This window comes from Triticum urartu, chromosome 7 (genome assembly GCF_003073215.2).
Source record: "Triticum urartu cultivar G1812 chromosome 7, Tu2.1, whole genome shotgun sequence".
Taxonomy (NCBI): domain Eukaryota; kingdom Viridiplantae; phylum Streptophyta; class Magnoliopsida; order Poales; family Poaceae; genus Triticum; species Triticum urartu.
Genome location: NC_053028.1, coordinates 471,544,926 through 471,566,523, shown reverse-complemented (window position 1 = coordinate 471,566,523; position 21,598 = coordinate 471,544,926). Strand labels below are relative to the sequence as shown.

General features: G+C 44.6%; 1 protein-coding gene across 2 annotated transcripts; it reads right to left on the bottom strand.

Annotated features, from left to right (window-relative positions):
• Window positions 1-1,291: 1,291 nt before the first annotated feature.
• Window positions 1,292-15,938, bottom strand: LOC125520346 (mitogen-activated protein kinase 11). 2 transcript variants are annotated; one of them, XR_007288627.1, is made up of 10 exons: window positions 15,475-15,938; window positions 13,595-14,003; window positions 12,683-12,810; window positions 12,211-12,270; window positions 10,273-10,422; window positions 10,035-10,190; window positions 9,734-9,945; window positions 9,550-9,651; window positions 1,942-2,206; window positions 1,292-1,866 (listed from the first exon to the last, which is right to left on the bottom strand). XR_007288627.1 is itself a non-coding variant. In XM_048685241.1 (9 exons), the coding sequence occupies exons 1-9, from the start codon at window positions 15,499-15,501 to the stop codon at window positions 2,185-2,187; spliced, it is 1,266 nt and encodes a 421-aa protein (XP_048541198.1). In that variant the 5' UTR covers window positions 15,502-15,938; the 3' UTR covers window positions 1,292-2,184. The 2 variants fall into 2 exon arrangements, 1 of the variants encoding a protein (XP_048541198.1); XM_048685241.1 differs by having other exon boundaries at window positions 1,292-2,206.
• Between the last annotated feature and the right edge of the window lie 5,660 nt (window positions 15,939-21,598).

Below are 21,598 nucleotides of genomic sequence, written 5' to 3'. Positions count from 1 at the left end.
GAAGCATAGTAGGGATGCTGCGCTATCTCATTCACACAAGACCTGATCTCACATTCTCGGTTGGATTTGTGTCAAGGTTCATGGAGGCACCTACCCAGGAACACTTGGCTGCAGTAAAGCACATCCTGCGCTACATAGCAGGAACTCTGAATTGGGGAGTGCACTACTCCCGTGGCGCGGCTGATGCTCCCCTGATTGGGTACAGTGATAGTGACCATGGTGGATGTCTGGACACGCGCAGAAGCACGACAGGTCTCATGTTTTTCCTTGGAAGCAACCTGGTAAGCTGGCAATCGAAGAAACAGAGCATTGTGACCCTTTCTTCATGTGAGGCTGAGTATGTTGCTGCAGCAACAGCAGCTTGTCAGGGTGTGTGGCTGGCGCGCCTTCTTAGTGAGATCAAGGTGGAAGCAGTGAAATCGGTCGTGCTCAATATGGACAACAAATCGGCAATTTCATTGTGCAAGAACCCCGTCTTCCACGAGCGAAGCAAGCATATTGATATTAAGTATCACTATATCAGGGAATGTGTGGAAAACGGGAAGATGCAGATCGAATTCGTGAGGACCGAAGAGCAGATGGCCGACTTGCTTACCAAGGCACTTGGTCGTGGGAAGCTCCAGGAGCAGCGAGCAAAGATCGGCATGGTGGAGATCACGAAGATGCACAAGGTTTAGGGAGTGAATGTTGAATAAATCCTAGTGCATCCTCCCCTCTTAGTTAGCTGTTTTTTTTCTGGAACTTTACTGTAGCTCATCAGGCTGTTGTCACCGTCAGGCTGCAGGTAGTTTAGCTCCTTTCCTTTCGGTTTTTCAGTTAGTTAGAGATAGGATTAGTTGTGCTGGTCATTGCCTAACAAACTAGGACCGTTTCTAGTGGACGCACGACTCGCTCGTCGGATGGCGCGAGGATTACGGATCGTGAGGTCTACCTTTGCTTTGTAATTCAGAATAAGAGAGAATGAATAGAAGGAAGAAAAGTTGCAGCTTCAGGCAACACAAAACAGACTGTCCACTAGAAGGAAGAAAAGTTGCAGCTTCAGGCAACACAAAACAGACTGTCCACTACTCTGTTAGTTCTTTTGCAATTGCATTCTTCGATCTTCAGTGATAACATTATACTTCAACCAGTTATCAAATTTACGAAAATAACTTCCGGACAGCTGCTAGGAGACTTAACCAATGTCGTCACGCTGTTATTAGGCATGCCATCATACACAATATGCCACATAAAAGCAATTGGCATGCATCTGAAAAAGATGTATGAAGAAAATCATATGGAACAACATCAATATCGATGGAAAAAAACAGTTTATTTACCCAGCTCACCGGAACAGTTAATTTGGTCTATGGCATCCGACCTTCGCACATTCCTTTACAGCAACTATTGGAAATGATTCAGATTATATGCTCAAGTTCCTTTGGTTAACACGCTGCTAAACACAGCAAGGTCCCTCGCGTTAAAATGCAGGAGTATTTCCTAAACAACTGATATTAGCGGTTGAAGTAAATCACGACAATCCTATTCTTTGACCTAGCCACCTCACAGCTTCCCATGGAAAAAGTTTCAGCATTCAGAACAAACGAGCTTTGCAACTCAATCCCTAGGAGGCACATTATGATCCAACTGTGTGGTACATTTGGGGGGCTTGGTTGCAAAGAAGCTGTGAAACATCCCATGTACAAGATGAAGCTGGAATCCTAGGTTCGACCTCCATGATTTGGGGGACTAACAAATAAAAAGCCAGACCTCCATGATTCAATGCCAAATAACCCTAGGCTCGAAACATCCCTGGAAACGCCATGCTGCAACATACAGCCAGAACTGAGCCATGAGGAACAGAGACTGCCTGTGCGATACTGTCACCTGGTATATCAACCCTTATACCATGATGCAGATAGAAGTAAGTTCCCTGATCTGGAGTCTACATATACTCCTCACCTGGTATATCAACCCTTATACCATGATGCAGATAGAAGTAAGTTCCCTGATCTGGAGTCTACATATACTCCTCCATGTACATATTGTGTTGGGAGTTGGACCTGTCGCATCAAGCACTGACCCACTAGATACTTGGTTCTGAGAGTGCGGTGCTTCATATTTTGGTTGCCGAGGGAGTACAGATGGTAAGCTTCTTGGATCTTCATATCCTGTGAGTTTTCACTGTCACAGGTCATTACACGTCTAATGGGGGTTGAAGGATTGCCTGCAAAAGAAAGGCATTAGTAACCCCACAACATCATCCAGAAGATTTTTAACTCTCTTTGATGGTAGTGAAACAAAAAATGTTAACTTGACAAAAGTAGATCAACGTGATGTTTAACTCTCTTTGAGCAATGTATACTCTCTGAATTTGTACTTCCCAAGATACATCAACTGCATGCTTTGTACTAGATGATGCCGTGTGCCTATGATCCTTTGAAGGTATTTTAGCAGAGTGCGCTACCGTTGGGCTATACTTGTGTCGGGAGGGGGGGGGGGGGGTGGGGGGGGGGGAGGGGGGAGGGGGGGGGACTATAAGAGGAAACACATGTCGGAGAGGCAGGATGTATATGTCAGAGTATTGCATCAAAAGATGGCACCGAATACTCCAACAGTTGGATGGCCTAACTAGACTACCTGTCATAGGTCTTCAATTGTCAGAATTTCAAGCAAGACACATTGACAGAAAAACATCACAAGAAACTAAATCTTCCGGGGTCTCACTAGGATCATCTTAATCTTAACAGTCGCTCTGCATGTTAATTTTATTTAATACTAGCTTCAAAGGAGAAAAAGACGCACATACCTTAGTCATGTCAATCATTGCTAGGGAAAATGTGCATTGTAGCTACTAGAAACGGAAAATTTGGAGAAAGATTTGACCTTTTTCAACTACTTCTCATTAATCGAGGTTCACAAGCACGATGGTTTGATTTAGATGAAACCTTCAATGATTCTTTGTCAAGATCAACCTTAACATTTTATACTTCAGGAAAACAGTGCCGCGAATTTCTACTTTCTACTGACCATTAGAACCAGCAATCAAGGTGTTCCTTCCGTTTCTTTGCCGGGGGTTATCCTCACACAAGATAATTTGGTTAAATACTTAAATGTAAATGACAGCGGCACGCGCAACGCGGCTTTTGCTATGAACAGGAGACCATTCAGCATTCTTTTATTGCGTGTTAGCATGCATTGCATGGCAGGCTGTTTATTTAGCATTTAACATTACTGCATCCTGTAGTATTTCACATATATTTGGGACGTGGCTGCAGGGGGGGGGTAGATAAATCGCTACAAGCACTTTATTATGATCGGGGCTGGAGCAGTTTTTTGGTCTATTTGGCTTTGTAGAAACAGTACTCCCTCTGATCCAAATTAATTGACAAGGTCTCTATACAACCTCTGTACAATGTTGTATAGAGGCTGCGTCAGGCCCTGTTTGGATTGTCGTGTTCTTTTCAAATACACCTGTAAAGAATATAGGTCACGGCTCATCGTTTTGTTACCGGCCGAGAATTGCTGAGCGGACGGTAAGATACAGGTGTAAAATAAACACCTCTGTATTTATTTACAACGAATCCAAGCGTGGCCTCGATTAATTTGGATTGGAGGGAGTATTATTTTTTACAATAAGGTCCAATCTTGCAGGCAGGTGCTATGATCGTGTATCAGTTGGCTGCAATCATGGGCATTGTTACAGAAGGTGCAGCACAACAGAGCTTGGCACCAAGAAGCTAGAGTGGCTTACCAGGGAGTTTATGTCCTGGTTTGGATGGTGTGCTAGTGAAGTAGTGATAGGCTTCTCAGTCTGTACTCTCTAGTGATGCTATGTGTGGCCTGTCTTTTTCATTAGGCCTAAATGTTTCGTGTGGTTATGTTGGTTTTTGTTTTCTTGTAATATTAATTTGATGATTGTTAGAGTTATAATATAAGTCATGTATCCCTTTGTATTTATCCCGTTGTATAAGGGGTTTCCTGCATATGTTCCACACCTGTACATGTATATATATCGGCCTATGGCCTCATGGGAATACAAGTTGCATATTTCCTAACATGGTATTAGAGCTAGGTCAATTTTTTTTTGCACGCTGCAACTCGTGCTATTGATCCAACCCGCATCGCCGCCGTCCTCTGTGGCTGCTGCTCCTTTTCTCTGTCTATCGTAGCCGGCAGCTCTCCACGCCCGCTACTCTCCCTTGCAGGTCAACTCAGGCCGGCTCCTTCCCCAGTCCCGTCTCCCTGGATCGAACACGAGCAAGCTGGTTTTCCTCTGGATTGAGTTGGCCCCGCTCGAGCCGGCTTCCTCTGGATCTGATCTGCTGCCAGCTGCCGATCTCGGAGGAGTTTGCTTGCCTGCAGATCTGCCCACGGCAGGACCGGGCCTCCAGATCAATCACCCGTTTGTCCTCAGTTGAAGATCTCATCGATCCGTGCTACATCTCCACGTAGTGCTACTTTGCTCTCCGGTGATACGTGGTGCTAGCCACTTCCTACGGGTGCTGCTTGCTGCTTCTGCTGATACATGATGCTGGTGTATTGATTCGTCACGCCGCCGGATCTCGGCTGATTGGTCTGCTACGTTCGTCTGCCCCTGACTAACACACACACACAAAAAAAAATGTCTGCTGCATCGGGCTATGTTGCTGTCCCTCGCTGTCCGGTGATCTTTGATGGTACTAACTACACCGAGTTCACTGGCTTTATGCGCATTCACATGCGTGGCATCCGTCTCTGGGGTGTTCTTTCTGGCGAGGTCTGCTGTCCGCCACGTCCAGTTCCTCCGGTGGCCCCTACTCCGCCAACTCCATCGGTTCTTCCTACGGATGCTAATCAGGTCGCCAAGGATGCGGCTAAGCTTGCTGATGAGGCTGCTGATCGTGCTTATGATGAGAGGGTTTTGGCTTAAGAGGAGGCTCTTCAGACGTATCATGGTGCTCTGTCTGTTTACACCCAGTGGCTTGATGATGATGCTCGTGCTGCAGCTGTTCTCACTGCTAGTGTTCTGCCTCAGTTTGCTTCTGAATTTCTGGGTCTTCCTACTGTCTTTGAGATGTGGACCCGTCTTCGTCAGCGCTATCAGCCCTCTGGTGATGCCTTATACCTCTCTGTGGTCCGTCAGGAGCATGCTCTTCAGCAGGGTGACTCTACTGTTGATGACTTCTATGCACAGAGTTCTGCTATCTGGCGCCAGCTTGATTCTCTCCGCAGTGCTGGGTGTCGTACCTGCCCCTGTTGCCAGGCTGTCCAGGCCAATTTGGAGTTTCATCGCGTCTATGAGTTCCTGTCTCGGCTCCGTAAGGAGTTTGAGCCCCGGCGTGCTCAGTTTGCTCGTGGCCGTATTTCTCTCATGGAGGCGCTTTCTGAGATTCGTGCTGAGGAGACTCGCTTACGTGGTGCTGGTTTGCTGGAGGTTCCCTCTGTGCTCGCTACTCGTGCTCCTACGCCACCTGCTGCACCGACCCCTTCTCGCTCGAGTGCTCCGCCGCTCTTGCCCACTCCTTCTGGAGGCTCAGGTCGCCCCCGTCCACATTGCGACTATTGCAACAACGATGGTCATCTTGAGTCTCAGTGCTACACGAAGAAGAAACACCTGCGCAAGGCTCGATCATCATCTTCAGGGACTTCGTCATCTACCTCGACAGCTTCAGCCATTGCTTTGACTGAGCAGGATATTCTGAGACTTAAGCGTCTGCTCACGGCTTCAGGTTCTTCCTCGACGGGTACTGCTGGTTCTGTGACTGATGCTTCCCGCACTGAGCAATCACCCTCTACACAGTCAGGTACATCCCCATGGGTTCTGGACTCTGGAGCTTCTTTTCATATGTCTTCTCATTCTTCCACTTTGTCCTCTCTTTGATCACTGGATTCTCCTGTTCATGTTTTCACTGCTGATGGTACTCCACTTTCTGTTGCTAGTAGAGGCAATCTTACCACTCCTTATTCTGTTCCTGATGTTGCTCATGTTCCTCGACTTACCATGAATCTGTTTTCTGCTGGTCAACTTACGGATTCTGGTTGTCGCGTCATCCTTGACGTTGACTCTTGTTCTGTCCAGGACCGTCGCACGCACACTCTGGTTGGGGCTGGCCCTCGCCGTCGTGATTCTCAGGGTCTTTGGGAGTTGGACTAGCTTCATGTTCCTTCCGCTGCCACCACCATCGCCAGTTCTTCCGCTTCTGTCGCCTCCGTTACTGGTTCCTTCCAGCAGTGGCATCATCGACTTGGTCATCTGTGTGGTTCTCGGTTGTCTTCTTTAGTTCGTCGAGGTCTTCTGGGGTCTGTCTCAGGAGATGTCTCTTTAGAGTGTCAGGGTTGTCGTCTTGGCAAGCAGATTCAGTTACCATATTCACATAGTGAGTCAGTGTCCAAGCGTCCTTTCGATTTAGTCCATTCTGATGTATGGGGTCCGGCCCCTTTCGCTTCGAAAGGTGGTCATAAATACTATATTATTTTCATAGATGATTTCTCTCGTTACACATGGCTTTATTTCATGACTTCTCGTTCTGAGGTGTTGTCTATTTATAAGCGTTTTGCTGCCATGGTTCATACTCAGTTCTCTTCACCCATTCGTGTTTTTCGTGCTGTCTCCGCTGGCGAGTATATCTCTAAGATGTTGCGTGGTGTTCTTGCTGAGCACGGGACTCTCTCTCAATTCTCTTGTCCTGGTGCTCATGCTCAGAATGGTGTGGCTGAGCGAAAGCATCGACATCTTCTTGAGACGGCTCGTGCATTGATGATTGCTGCCTCTCTCCCGCCTCATTTTTGGGCTGAGGCCGTCTCCACATCCACCTATCTTATCAATATACAGCCTTCCGCTGCTCTACAGGGTGGTGTTCCTTTCGAGCGACTTTTTGATCGTTCTCCCGATTATTCGATGCTTCGCTCGTTTGGTTGTGTTTGCTATGTTCTTCTTGCCCCTCGCGAACGCACCAAACTGACCGCTCAGTCTGTTGAGTGTGTCTTCTTAGGCTACAGTGATGAGCATAAGGGCTATCGTTGTTGGGATCCTATTGGTCGTCGGATGCGTATCTCTCGAGACGTGACTTTTGATGAGTCTCGTCCCTTCTACCCACGCCCATCTTCCTCGACTTTTTCAGTGCAGGATATCTCTTTCCTCACTTTTCCTGACTCACCTATCACCCCCGTCGAGACTGTACCTCTCCGTTCCACTTCCTCTCCTTCTCCACCTCTAGTTGATTTGCAGCCACCATCCTCCTCGGTCTCCTCGCCTAGCATGTCACCGGGTTCTCCACCTTCATCTCCGGTGACTTCCTCCCCGGTCTCCTCTCCCAGCCTGTCACCGGATTTTACACCTTCATCTCCGGTGACTTCTTCGTCGCCACCCCCCGATTCTACCTTGACGATTCCTCCTTCTATTATTCCATCTTTTCCTCAGCATTACACTCGTCGTCCACGACCAGTCGATGCCTCTGTGGATGAGTCGTCATCTTCCTCTCAGCCTACTTATGGCTTGCGTTCTCGTCCTCGTCCGCCTGTTGATCGCTTTGGATTTCCCACCGCTGGTGCTGCTGTTCTTGAGCCGACTTCTTACCGTCAGGCTGTTGTTCATCCTGAATGGCAGTTTGCGATGGCAAAGGAGATTGCTGCTCTTGAACGCACTGGTACCTGGGATCTTGTTTCTCTTCCTCCCGGAGTCCGTCCGATCACTTGTAAGTGGGTCTACAAGGTTAAGACTCGCTCCGATGGTTCTCTTGAGCGTCACAAAGCTCGTCTTGTGGCTCGTGGTTTTCAGCAGGAGCATGGTCGTGATTATGACGAGACTTTTGCTCCTGTGGCCCATATGACCACTGTTCGTACACTTCTTGCCGTTGCCTCTGCACGCCACTGGTCTATATCTCAGCTTGATGTTAAGAATGCCTTTCTTAATGGTGAGCTGCGTGAGGAGGTGTACATGCAGCCACCACCTGGGTATTCTGTTCCTGATGGCATGGTATGTCGTCTTCGTCGCTCTCTCTATGACCTTAAGCAAGCCCCCCGCGCCTGGTTTGAGCGCTTTGCCTCTGTGATCACTGCTGCTGGTTTTTTAGCAAGTGCTCATGATCCAGCATTGTTTATTCACCTTTCTCCTCGTGGTCGGACTCTTCTTCTTTATGTTGATGACATGATCATCACAGGGGATGACCCCGAGTATATTGCCTTTGTAAAGGCCCGTCTTAGTGAGCAGTTTCTTATGTCTGATCTTGGACCTCTTCGCTACTTTCTTGGGATTGAAGTCTCTTCTACCTCTGATGGCTTTTTTATATCCCAGGAAAAGTATATCCAGGATCTTCTTGCTCGTGCTGCTCTTACTGACGAGCGCGTTGTTGAGACTCCTATGGAGCTCAATGTTCACTTCCGTGCTACTGATGGTGATCCTCTCCCTGACCCGACGCGTTATCGTCATCTTGTTGGCAGTCTTGTCTATCTAGCTGTCACTCGTCCGGACATCTCTTATCCGGTTCATATTCTGAGTCAGTTTGTCTCTGCTCCCACCTCGGTTCACTATAGTCATCTCCTTCGTGTTCTTCGATATCTTCGAGGCACGATCTCTCACCGTCTATTCTTTCCTCGCTCCAGTTCTTTACAGCTTCAGGCCTATTCGGATGCTACGTGGGCTAGTGATCCTTCAGATCGCCGTTCACTTTCTGCTTACTGTGTTTTTCTTGGTGGTTCTCTCATTGCCTGGAAGACGAAGAAACAGCTTGCAGTTTCCCGTTCGAGTGCCGAGGCTGAGTTGCGAGCAATGGCTCTTTTGACGGCAGAGGTGACTTGGTTACGGTGGTTACTTCAGGATTTTGGTGTTTCTGTCACTACACCGACTCTGCTCTTATCTGACAGTACAGGTGCTATCAGCATTGCACGCGATCCTGTGAAGCATGAGCTCACCAAGCATATTGGTGTTGATGCTTTCTATGTGCGCGCTGGTGTGCAGGATCAGGTTATTGCTCTTCAGTATGTGCCTTCCGAGTTACAGTTGGCGGATTTCCTGACGAAGGCTCAGACTAGAGCACAACATGGCTTTTATCTCTCCAAACTCAGTGTTGTTCATCCACCATGAGTTTGAGGGGGGGTGTTAGAGTTATAATATAAGTCATGTACCCCTTTGTATTTATCCCGTTGTATAAGGGGTTTCCTGCATATGTTCCACACCTGTACATGTATATATATCGGCCTATGGCCTCATGGGAATACAAGTTGCATATTTCCTAACATTTTGATGGCTTGTAATAAATAATGTAATAATCAGGGCTGCATGTATCAGCGATGCAGAGGCCGGGGGTAATAAAGCTTTCATTTTACAAAAATTACAAAATTAGAACCAGCAATATAAGAAAGTAATGAAGAAAGAACAAAGTCTGTTAGTTAGGACTAGATGCTTGAATGGGACTGAGACTTTTGCCAAAAGAAAGGGTGCAAGCAGTTTGAAAATGGATGTTTTATTCTTCATGTTGCATCATTGGTGATATCAATACATATTATGACTGGATCATCCCTTGTATAAATGATTAGCTGTCTAGATCCCATCCCAGTAAAAGAGATTTGAGTTGGAAATAAGACATTTACCTTGGCAAAGAAGAATGTTTCCTCTGTGACGAAACAGCTGATCCATTTTCGCCACCATTTTCCTCGAGTTCAGCGAAGCGTTTCTTAAATTGGTCGACAGCACTGCAATACCAGAAGATGCAAGCGTATCAGACATGGATGATGACTAAGAGAAGATAAACAAGTGTGCAATAACATATCTAACCTTAAATGAACAAAGTTTCGTCTGTCTGTTCCACTGATATGCTCCTTCAGTAATTGAGGATGATACTCCAAAATTTCTTCAAAGATCAGTTCCTTGATGTCCTCCTTTGTTACTCTACGACCCTCAAATTCAAATTCAATTTTTGGTATCGGTTGACAAGATGGTTCTCGCTCTACCTTTGCTAGTCCATTAAAGTATGGATCTGCCAATGCCTACAATTTGCAGATATATCAAGATCACAATATCTTGTACTGCCAGATGCAGAACATGGGACCGGTTAAGATTCATATATATGGCATACCTCTTCAGCCGAGGGACGATCCTTTGGATCAAAAGCTAGAAGCCTCCTAAGCAATCGTAATGCTAATGGGTCAGCCTTTGGAAATTTCTGCGAAAACGAAGCAGGCTGTTTCTTCCGCATGCATGTCAGATATTTTCTTGCCTTGTCATTCCGCACCTTAGCAGAGGTAGGACAGTAGAAAATTTTAAGGAGACAGAACTACGTATAACTTTGACAGCAAACTTCCAAAGATCCATACCTGAGAAATAGCATCTAATGAAGGTGTCCCCAGAACATCAGTTATCAAATCCAGCTGGTGAACAACATTTTTACCAGGAAATAGAGGCTTTCCAATCAACACCTCGGCAAAAATGCACCCTATACTCCATATATCAATAGCTGGTGTATACTGCAACCCAAAAGATGGCAAATTTCAGTGACACGAACAATTGGCCATACCAACTCAAATCAGGACCGGGGGAAGACCTTGTTTACAAAAGAAATATAACAGAAAAATAATGCCACAACTGTGGTCAATACCAAATAAGACGATTTGTAATTGGGACAGTCAACTTCCAATTGGGACCATTTGAATATTTCTTTAACCCAACTAATGCTATGCACTGTTCAGTTGCTCAAGTAACGGATATGTTTCCAACTTTGCAATAAGCAGCATGAGCAAAAGAAATTGTGCTGAAGGGATCCATTTACTTACGGAAGGTTGTTAGTGATAGTTGCTATCTACCTTCTCAAATGTAAATTAAGAGGGTGTATAAACAGGTAAATTGTGCAGAAAATAATTCAAACTCGACGGTAGCCACATCTGAATGGTAGTTAGTAAGCAAAACCGCATTCCTATTAAAATTATAATTCAAACTCTATTCATGTTTCCCCAATATGGAATATGAACATGGTATGGCAAGATAGTTGCCACATGGTTTAGTTCCCATTCAAGTTATTTATGTGCGACAAACACTAACAGGCTGGAACAGGTTTCGGAAAGTGGTCTGGTACCTACTGGGCTCAGTGAGCCTCCAATGTGGAGACCTACCACGGGAATCTATGCAAAGGGAGGCATGTTGGCATTAGGGGCACAAATTCGTGGGACTTCAGAAAGCCTAGCCACCACTCCCACCCATGAAAGCCTGGCCGTGCTTGTCAGTGCTAGCACCCTAGCAGGCTACTAGGCTAGCACACAGCGTTCCCGCTTTTATACGTGTGGATACCTTGAGAGGTGTTGTTGCGAGGCTGTCAGGTAAGGACAATCGCAACTTGTGATTGTCCAGAGGTGCTAGTGGAGGAACCATGAGGAGCTACTAGTACAAGTGTACAACTATGACTATTAGAGTATCGGTAATGATGTGGTCTAAAACTGCAGTGGTCCTTGGTGTACAATATGTATACAAACATTTACTGATACACGCAAAGACATGGAGTTCCAACCTTGCAGTGCTATCCATCATTCTATTGTTTGCAGCCATATGACAGCACAGTTACAAGTTTGAACAGCATACAATATGGGCTTATGAATCATTAGTGTTACTTCTTTATTGCCAATTTGCCATGGGACATTTGCTGATTTACAAGTATATGATGAGTTCATGGCATCAACTTTTTTGCTCAAATTTGCGCATACAGGTGTAAACGATGCATTACACTTTTTTTTTGGTGCTATAGGCATATAAGACAGACAAATCCAAATATTAAAAAGAAGTCAAAAGCCGCCTCATGGCAATTCCCTCAATACTCACTACAATGTGAGGTGACTCCGACTGTCAGGACCCTGACTGAACCCACTAGTGTTGTATTCCTATTGGCACTTCGTCAGTTAACCAATGATCCAGATTGATCAAGACGAGAAGCAATGGACAGTCCAGATGGGCGCGGGCAAAAGAGTATCTTTACTGTTTACCATTTAAACTCAATTACAGTGTACTGTTTATCTTGCTGCTGCCGTCACTGCTGTAATTTCCCTCATACTCACCTCATGGCCAATTCCCTCATACTCACTACAAGGTGAGGTGATCAACAGGCACCGGACATCAAGTTCCAGACCCGCATACCAAGAATGTCATTTACCAGCACCAGTACCAGTACCATCACACAAAAATAATGCCTATTAGGTCGGCATCATCTATATGTATACATGTCAACCTCTCTAACTTCTGATAAATCATAAGTTTGTAACATTGCTTACCTTAGAATAGAAGGACCCACAAAGTTCAGGTGCTCTATACCATCTCGTTGCCACATAATCCTGAAAAGCGAAGTTTATTCTAATTTAGAAGTTCATTTGACAGGAATAGAAAACATTGGATGAGCAATGGAAGACTCCAGAGCAGCCCCAAGGCCCTAAATTAATGGTTAGCTTCAGAACCGTCGACCCCAATCCCACCCTAAAACCAAAATGAGGAAATGGCTTCGTGAAGACCCACTTAAAAGTAAAACTAGATGACATCTTATTTCAACTTGTATGTGACAGTGCACTGATCATTAGATATTCACTTTCCCTTTGTTAGAACCATTGCGTCTCGAATGACAACCTTAAGTTCAACATGACAACGGGGAACAAAGCATGATTCGGTGCTAGTAAATCTCCAATTGCTAGTACTGCAAGATCAACCAATAACATATGCTATTGAGATACAATAACAAAAGATATTGCTTACTGTCCAGAAGACTGTCGTAGGTGCATCATTGAATGCAACTCTCGCCAAGCCAAAGTCACAAATTTTGAGTTTGCAATTTGCGTTGGCAAGCACATTCTTGGGCTTCAAATCTCGGTGATAGACATTTGCTGCATCAAAGCACAAACAATATTTAGCCAATTCTGAACATATGTAGCAACTGAAATGATATTATATAATTTCCAACATTAAAAATCAACCATGCAAATACAAATAGAGTATGGAACCAAATATGCTATGGTTTCGGTAAATACCAAACTAGCCAAAGTTGACACGGGTTCAAAAAATAAAGGAGCAACCTTTTACTTTTATTTGTGCAACTAAATATCTGAGTTGTCATGTGCAATGCTGCATCAGTAATCAATACCTAGATACTCAGCATGCCTTAGTGGGCAATGCAGAACATGACACCATAAACACAGGTGATTGTCATACACAATGATACAGCAAATAGGTTGGGGCCATAAACATCAGTGGTCGGGGTCCATCGCGTATACACTGACACAGGAGCATATTGCAATAACAAGCCTACATGCTACAACAGCATTGCTTCATTTCAAACCAGGCCTTAGATGCAGGCCATGGCGCGCATTCAGAACGACTATCATCTCGACCAAACTGTACCAAACTTTAAATCAGTCGACCCGTTCAATAGATGTTAATTAGAACTCATGTAATTGTTCCAGTGCCATCTCAATAAAAGAAAGAACAGGAAGGGGGAAAAGGGATGAATCAAATCATCAAATGGTTACAAGTGAAATTTGCATGCAAATTAGCATACAACAATGCAAGTGCGGGAAAGAAACAATAGTCAAATAGCTACATGGTCGTTCCATAAGAATAGAAGCGCACGTAACATTTATCTTCATAAAAAGACTGTGAGGAAGTGCATACCTGTGTGCATATATTTCAAAGCTCGAAGCATCTGATACAAGAAAAACTGATAATGCTCCCTCGTCAAATCATCATTAGCCTTTATTACTTGATGAAGATCTGACTCCATAAGTTCAAAGACAACATATATATCTTTGAAATCCTTTTTGGATGGGGGGAGCAAGATATGCTTTATTTCCACTACATCAGGATGCCTAAGAAGCCTGAGAAGCTTGATTTCACGGAGTATGCGTGCAGCATCTGATATATGCTCAAAAATGTTGTGTATCTTCTTTATTGCAACCTTCTCTCCTGTTTGTGTATCATTTGCAGAACATACAAGTCCATAACTACCTTTGCCTATGACCTCCAGAACTTTGTATCGATTAGTATCGCCATATTCAGTAAAGAAATCAATTTCCGCTGCACTCTGAATTAGAGAAAATAGTCAGATAACTAATACTGTTGCACATTAAACCTACGAAACACAGAAGACAATGACCATCGATGATGGTACTACCACTTGGTTACTCTATGATCAAAAGGAAAATGTGTACTTTTGACCCCTAAACTATTATTTTGGGTGTAGATCTGGTCGTCAACTCCTAAAACGGATACTTTCACCCTTCAACTCTCAATACTGTATATTTTTGCTCCATCGAGGTGGTTTTGACTGTTCCAAAATGGTTTTGATCGATGTGGCATCTACATGTAGGCCAAATCACATATCTGCAGTCTTACCAATTTCCTCCCGGAAATTCCTAAAATTTAAGTAAGAAGCAGAAAAAGGCAATAATATATATATACTTCAAACGAAGATATCAACGAATCTAGTAAAAAGACATCAGTTTTGAAGAAATGGAGAAAACTATCAGAAAGGGGGAAAGAGTAAAATCATATACAGCATAATGGGGTAAAAAAACTGGAGAAAGTCTTTTTATTTACAAAAACCTCAGATTTTCAAAAATCAAGAAAACAAAAAAATAGTCAAAAGGAAAATCAAGAAATTGCAAATAGAAGGAGATTATGATTCTTTTATTAAATTGCTTTTCTTCTAATAAACCAAAAAATGTCGGATTGCTCCTTTTTTCTCTCAAATTCCCTGTAAATACAGAATATGAAATATCATTTTTAATTATATTTTTCTTTTTTTGTTTTGTTTCTCTGCTTTTTAAATAGGTTTGTGGATTTTTAGAATGAGATTAGTGATGCGGCAGACACATGGTGCTGGCGCCGCATCAGTAAAAACCGCTTTGAAACGGTCAAACCGCCTTGAGGGACCAAAAGTACACGAAATGGCAGTTCAAGGGCAAAAATGTCTGACTGTGGGACCAGATCTACACCCGGCCAATAGTTTAAGGGGTCAAAGATACATTTCCAAATCAAAAACACTGCTGCAAGTTAATCACAGACGTTCAGTGGTATTAATGACAAAACCAGAGAAAGAACTGCCTGAGCAAGTCCCTCTCCACCTACAACTTAATCATCTAGTGTCAGTATGACATATAGCTTCCAACGAAACAGTGGACTGGAGCAAAGGTTTTCCGCTGTTACTACCAGGTACGTATAAAGATATTCCTTTGGGATGTAATCACATACTCCAGAGCCAAGAACTGCGCACACCTCTGACATTACAAATTTACAATTCACTCTCTTTGTAGCATGTGGGAAAAATAAATTATTACCAAGACTGAAGGAGGTGTCCTTATAACCAGTAGCTACTTTGTAGAATAACAACATTACCAAACAAAAATGTCCTAAAGTCACAGCATGTCACCTAGTTTTATTCGCTTAAACTAATATTAAAACCATCTGGACCTCTTACTCGAATTGCCATCATTCCCAACATTTTCACTACTCCCGTCTAAACAAGCAAAGCCAAAGAATCCAAGAGCACGAACCTTCTTGCGCAAATCGCCGTTCTGCATCTCGGAGCCCGTAGTGGAAGCTTCCCAAGATCGACCTTTCTTTCTTTCTTCTCCCTCCTCCCACGATCCCACCAGACACACAGACCGGCCTCTCGCTCAGGCGCGGGTCAGCCGCACTTGCCCCACCGGCTCCTGCTCCGAATCGCGGTCCCGCAGTCGTTCCTGCTCCTCATACACCCCTCGCCGCCACCGTACGTCGCTGCCGCGGCCGCCGCCACGGCCGGGTTCTTGTACGGTTCGGGAAGATCGCGAGCCGGCGGCAGTCGCTTCGGATCTGGGGGAAGGGGAGAGGAGGCGTCGTGCGTGGAGACTGGAGAGAGCTCGTCGGCGTGCTGTGGTGAGGCAGCGGAGGAAGCTGGGGTGACGAGGTGGGAGGGATATTTTCTCTTCTCTTCTCTTTCTCCTCTGTTTTCTCCGCGTGGTGAGGTGAGCTCCGCGTGCGTGGCAGCTATATCTCGTGGATTCTCGGTGGCGTTTCGCCGTTTCCAAAGGTAGATCACAAGGCTCGGGCTCTCTTTAGACCAAAAATGTACTGTAATATTCATGTCAAAACAAAGTGTAATGTCTCTTATATATTTTATTGTAGAAAATTAGTCATGAAATGCTAAACCAATTCTCGTATGGTTATTCATCGTTGGAGCATAATCAACCTCACTACAATGGTTTATTCCTACCAGCAATTGAGAGCAACTAGAATTCCTATAAAGATGTTGTTGTATCCGTCTCCTGGGGCTCTTCGAGGGTGAAAGCGCCCTCAGCACCGTTCGTTTTTGATTGGTGTGCCGTGGAGGCCTTCACGGGCTCTTCATGTTGTCTTATCGCCTCGGCGGGTCCATAATCTATGGACCGTGGGCGTGCCCGGGGCCACCATCATGGGGCGCCGTCGGACGCATCCGCAAGGGTGAGGCCGTCCACACCGTTCGATGCTTAGTGGCGTATCGCGGGCGCCTTCTGAGTGCTCTTCACGCCGTCTGATCTGTCCGGATCGTGCACACCCGGGGAGGAGCCTTGGGGGTTAATGGCGGGTGGACTGCAGGCGGGCACCGGGCCAATGTCATGTGGCATTTCCGGCCTGCTCACATGCGAGGCCATCTCTGTTAGGCTGGTTGTTCATGCTGGTCGGGTCTTCTCGCGCGTTTGCAATACCGCCTTGTCCGTGGGGCCATCTTTTAGGATCGTCTGCCCCGTGTCGGGTTGGTTCGCTCGCGTCGCCTGGTTCCTACGTCACGTCCGCAAAGCCGGCTCGCCCATGGGGCTAGTCGGTCAGGTTCCGTTGGCCCCACATGGGTGCGGGCAGGCAACGAGCGAGTTGCGAACTTGGTGACCCGATTTTTATTTGCCTAACCGACTCATAGCCCGATGTGGAGCCTACATGTCACCGGTCGGACCGGTCAGGCACGACGCAAGTCGTTGTGTTCCGAGTTGGGGTTTTACATGGGCTTTGCAACCCACTGTCGAGGAGTCTTGCTCGCACTACCCGGACATCCTCTGTCGGGTAGTGTGTGTTGTGCTGGACTGCCTAACGCGGGATGGGACATCGATTGCCATGCGTTATTGCGTTGCTTACAAGCGCTTCGTGTGCTCGGTCGTTCGGCACCGTCTCTCATATTATTCTGTCTTTCTTCGTGTGGCTCTCTCTTTTGATCCATACTAGCTCCACCTCGCTTCTTTCCCCTTGAATGGAAGCGGCTTCGCGAGTTTCTTGGGCGGCCCGTCTACGGGGTGGTTTGAGGGCAGTGCCTGTTTTTGTCCACATGGCCATCATCGGCTGCTCGAGGTAGGCAACGATCGCCGGAAGTTTTTTGGGCTTTGCCAGGGAAACGTCCGGGAGAAGTCGTCTTTTGTCGTCGTATGGCCTCTTAGGGCACTGCGACCTTCTTCGCATACTTTGATTGTGGTGGTTGGGCATATATGAATTCTAGGTGAGCCGTTTCTTTGGTCATTTTTGTGTGCTCTGTTTGACGAGGTGGGTTTGTTTGATCCTTGTTTCTTTCGCATGTTTGGTTGCTTCGTGACGCCTACAGGATTCAGTGATGTCGTCATTCGGTTGGGTGCACCATCCGTCGTCTTCCTTCGTCTTCCCTGCACTAAGGTTTTCTAGTTTGTTTTGCGTGTGTTGTGTAGTTTATTCACCTTGTGCTGATTTATCCACGCGTCATGTTTTCGTGTCCTGTTGTTGCAATACAATTGTCTGTTCGGAATGGCGATCCAATTGGATATAGTATGTCCAGGAATTGTTGGTGGATCATGAGATGATTGATGGCAGGCTTGTCCTCGGGGTCACGTCACGGTGCTCCACTCTATTTCCCAGGCAGACCAAGCGAGAAATCAAGTGCACTGCAGGGCCTATGATGCTGGTTCTACGCCCATGCATTCTTGATACGTCCATTTTGCATCATGCTTTTATATCGATATTTATTGCATTATGGATTGTTATTACACATTATGTCACAATACTTATGCCTTTTCTCTCTTTTTTTACAAGGTTTACATGAAGAGGGGGGATGCCGGCAGCTGGAATTCTGGGCTGGAAAAGGAGCACATATTAGAGACCTATTCTGCACACCTCCAAAAGTCCTGAAACTCCACGGAAATTATTTTCGGAATATATAAAAAATATTGGGAGAAAGAAGTACCAGAGGGGGCCACCCACCGTCCATGAGGGTGGGGGCGCGCCCCCTGCCTCGTGGGCCCCCTGGTGGCCCTCCAATGCCCATCTTTGGCTATATGGAGTCTTTCGTCGAGGAAAAAAATCATAAGCAAGCTCACGGGACGAAACTTCGCCGCCACGAGGCGGAACCTTGGCGGAACCAATCTAGGGCTCTGGCGGAGCTGTTCTGCTGGGGAAACTTCCCTCCAGGAGGGGGAAATCATCACCATCGTCATCACCAACGATCCTCTCATCGGGAGGGGGCCAGTCCCCATCAACATCTTCACCAGCACCATCTCATCTCAAACCCTAGTTCATCTCTTGTATCCAATCTTTGTATCCAAACCTCAGATTGGTACCTGTGGGTTGCTAGTAGTGTTGATTACTCCTTGTAGTTGATGCTAGTTGGTTTACTTGGTGGAAGATCATATGTTTAGATCCATTATGCATATTAATACCCCTCTGATTATGAACATGAATATGCTTTGTGAGTAGTTACGTTTGTTCCTGAGGACATGGGAGAAATCTTGCTATAAGTAGTCATGTGAACTTGGTATTCGTTCGATATTTTGATGAGATGTATGTTGTCATCCCTCTAGTGGTATCATGTGAACGTCGACTACATGACACTTCACCATTGTTTGGGCCTAGAGAAAGGCATTGGGAAGTAATAAGTAGATGATGGGTTGCTAGAGTGACAGAAGCTTAAACCCTAGTTTATGCGTTGCTTCGTAAGGGGCTCATTTGGATCCATATGTTTCATGCTATGGTTAGGTTTACCTTAATACCTCTGTTGTAGTTGCGGATGCTTGCAATAGGGGTTAATCATAAGTGGGATGCTTGTCCAAGTAAGGGCAGTACCCAAGCACCGGTCCACCCACATATCAAATTATCGAAGTACCGAACGCGAATCATATGATCATGATGAAAACTAGCTTGACGATAATTCACATGTGTCCTCGGGAGCGCTTTCCTCTATATAAGAGTTTGTCCAGGCTTGTCCTTTGCTACAAAAAGGTTTGGGCCATATTGTTGCACCTAATTTACTTTTATTACTTGTTACCCGTTACAAATTACCTTATCACAAAACTATCTGTTACCGATAATTTCAGTGCTTGCAGAGAATACGTTGCCGAAAAGCGCTTATCATTTCCTTCTGCTCCTCGTTGGGTTCGACACTCTTACTTATCGAAAAGGCTACGATAGATCCCCTACACTTGTGGGTCATCAAGAATCTTTTCTGGCGTCGTTGCCAGGGAGTGAAGCGCCTTTGGTAGGTGGAATTTGGTAAGGAAAAATTTATATAGTGTGCTAAAATTTACTGTCACTTGTTACTATGGAACATAATCCTTTAAGGGGCTTGTTCAGGGTATCTTCACCCCGACCAATAGAGCAAAGAGTTGCTGCTCAACCTACTGAACCTACTAAAAAAGTTTACTTTGAAATTCCTTCGGGTATGATAGAGAAACTGCCAGCTAATCCTTTCACCGGTGATGGAACATTACATCCCGATTTGCACCTAATCTATTTGGATGAAGTTTGTGGATTATTTAAGCTTGCAAGTATGCCCGATGATGTTATCAAGAAGAAGGTCTTCCCTTTATCTTTGAAGGGAGAGGCATTGACATGGTTTAGGCTATGTGATGATATGGGATCATGGAACTACAACCGATTGAAATTGGAATTTCATCGGAAGTTTTATCCTATGCATCTTGTTCATCGTGGTCGCAATTATATATATAATTTTTGGCCTCACGAAGGATAAAGCATCGCTCAAGCTTGGGGGAGGCTTAAGTCAATGTTATATTCATGCCCCAATCATGAGCTCTCAAAAGAAATGATTATTCAAAAAATTTATGCTCGGCTTTCTCTCAGTAATCGCTCAATGCTTGATACTTCTTGTATTGGATCTTTTATGATGAAGACTATTGAATTCAAATGGGATTTATTGGAAAGAATTAAACGCAACTCTGAAGATTGGGACCTCGACGGAGGTAAGGAGTCAGGTATAACACCTAAGTTTGATTGTGTTAAATCTTTTATGGATACCGATGCTTTCTGTGAATTTAGCACTAAATATGGACTTGACTCTGAGATAGTAGCTTCTTTCTGTGAATCCTTTGCTATTCATGTTGATCTCCCTAAAGAGAAGTGGTTTAAATATAATCCTCCCATTGAACTAAAAGTAGTTGCACCTATTAAAGTTGAAGAAAAGACTATCACTTATAATGATCCTGTTGCTCCTACTACTTATATTGAGAAACCACCTTTCCCTGTTAGAATAAAGGATCATGCTAAAGCTTCAACTGTGGTTAACAAAAGTAATATTAAGACACCTAAACCCCCTGAGCAAATTAAAGTTGAACCTAGTGTTGCTATGGTTAAAGATCTCTTGGCTGATAATATTGATGGGCATGTTATTTACTTCTGCAATGAATCTGCTAGAATTGCTAGACCTGATACTAAAAATAAACATAGACCTGTTGTAGGCATGCCTGTTATTTCTGTTAAAATAGGAGACCGTTGCTATCATGGCTTATGTGATATGGGTGCTAGTGCAAGTGCAATACCTCATTCCTTATACAAAGAAATTATGCATGATATTGCACCTACTGAGATAGAAGAGATTGATGTTACAATTAAGCTTGCCAATAGAGATACTATTTCACCAGTTGGGATTGTTAGAGATGTTGAAGTCTTGTGTGGGAAAGTTAAATATCCTGCTGATTTTCTTGTTCTTGGTTACCCACAAGATAACTTTTGTCCCATTATATTTGGTAGACCCTTCTTGAATACTGTTAATGCTAAGATAGATTGCAATAAAGATATTGTTTCTGTTGGTTTAGGGGATATGTCTCATGAATTTAATTTTGATATATTTCGTAGACAACCCCATGATAAAGAGTTGCCTAGTAAAGATGAAATTATTGGTCTTGCTTCTATTGCCATGCCTCCTAGTGATCCTTTAGAACAATATTTGCTAAATCATGAAAATGATATGTTTATGAATGAAAGAAGGGAAATAGATGAAGTATTCTTTAAACAGGGACCTATTTTGAAGCACAACTTGCCTGTTCAAATTCTAGGGGATCCTCCTCGACCTAAGGGTGATCCTGTGTTTGAGCTTAAGCCTTTACCAGATACTCTTAAATATGCTTATCTTGATGAGAAAGACATATATCCTATTATTATTAGTGCTAACCTTTCAGAGCATGAAGAAAATAAACTATTGAAAACTCTGAAGTAGCACCGTGCTGCTATTGGATACACTCTTGATGATCTTAATGGCATTAGTCCCACTCTATGCCAAAATAAAGCTGGAGAAAGATGCTAAACCAGTTTTTGATCACCAACGACGGTTAAATCCTAAGATGAAAGAAGTGGTAAGAAAAGAAATACTAAAGCTTCTGGAGGCACGTATAATTTATCCCGTTGCTAATAGTCAAT

What these genes read in the sequence shown, in the direction of transcription:
- LOC125520346 (XM_048685241.1), bottom strand. Translation starts at nt 15,501, where the DNA reads ATGCAGAACGGCGATTTGCGCAAGAAG. An exon ending in CATTAGATGCTATTTCTCAG is followed by an intron (nt 10,191 to 10,272) that starts GTATGGATCTTT and finishes ACCTCTGCTAAG; the next exon opens with GTGCGGAATGACAAGGCAAG. An exon ending in CGAAACTTTGTTCATTTAAG is followed by an intron (nt 9,652 to 9,733) that starts GTTAGATATGTT and finishes CTGGTATTGCAG; the next exon opens with TGCTGTCGACCAATTTAAGA.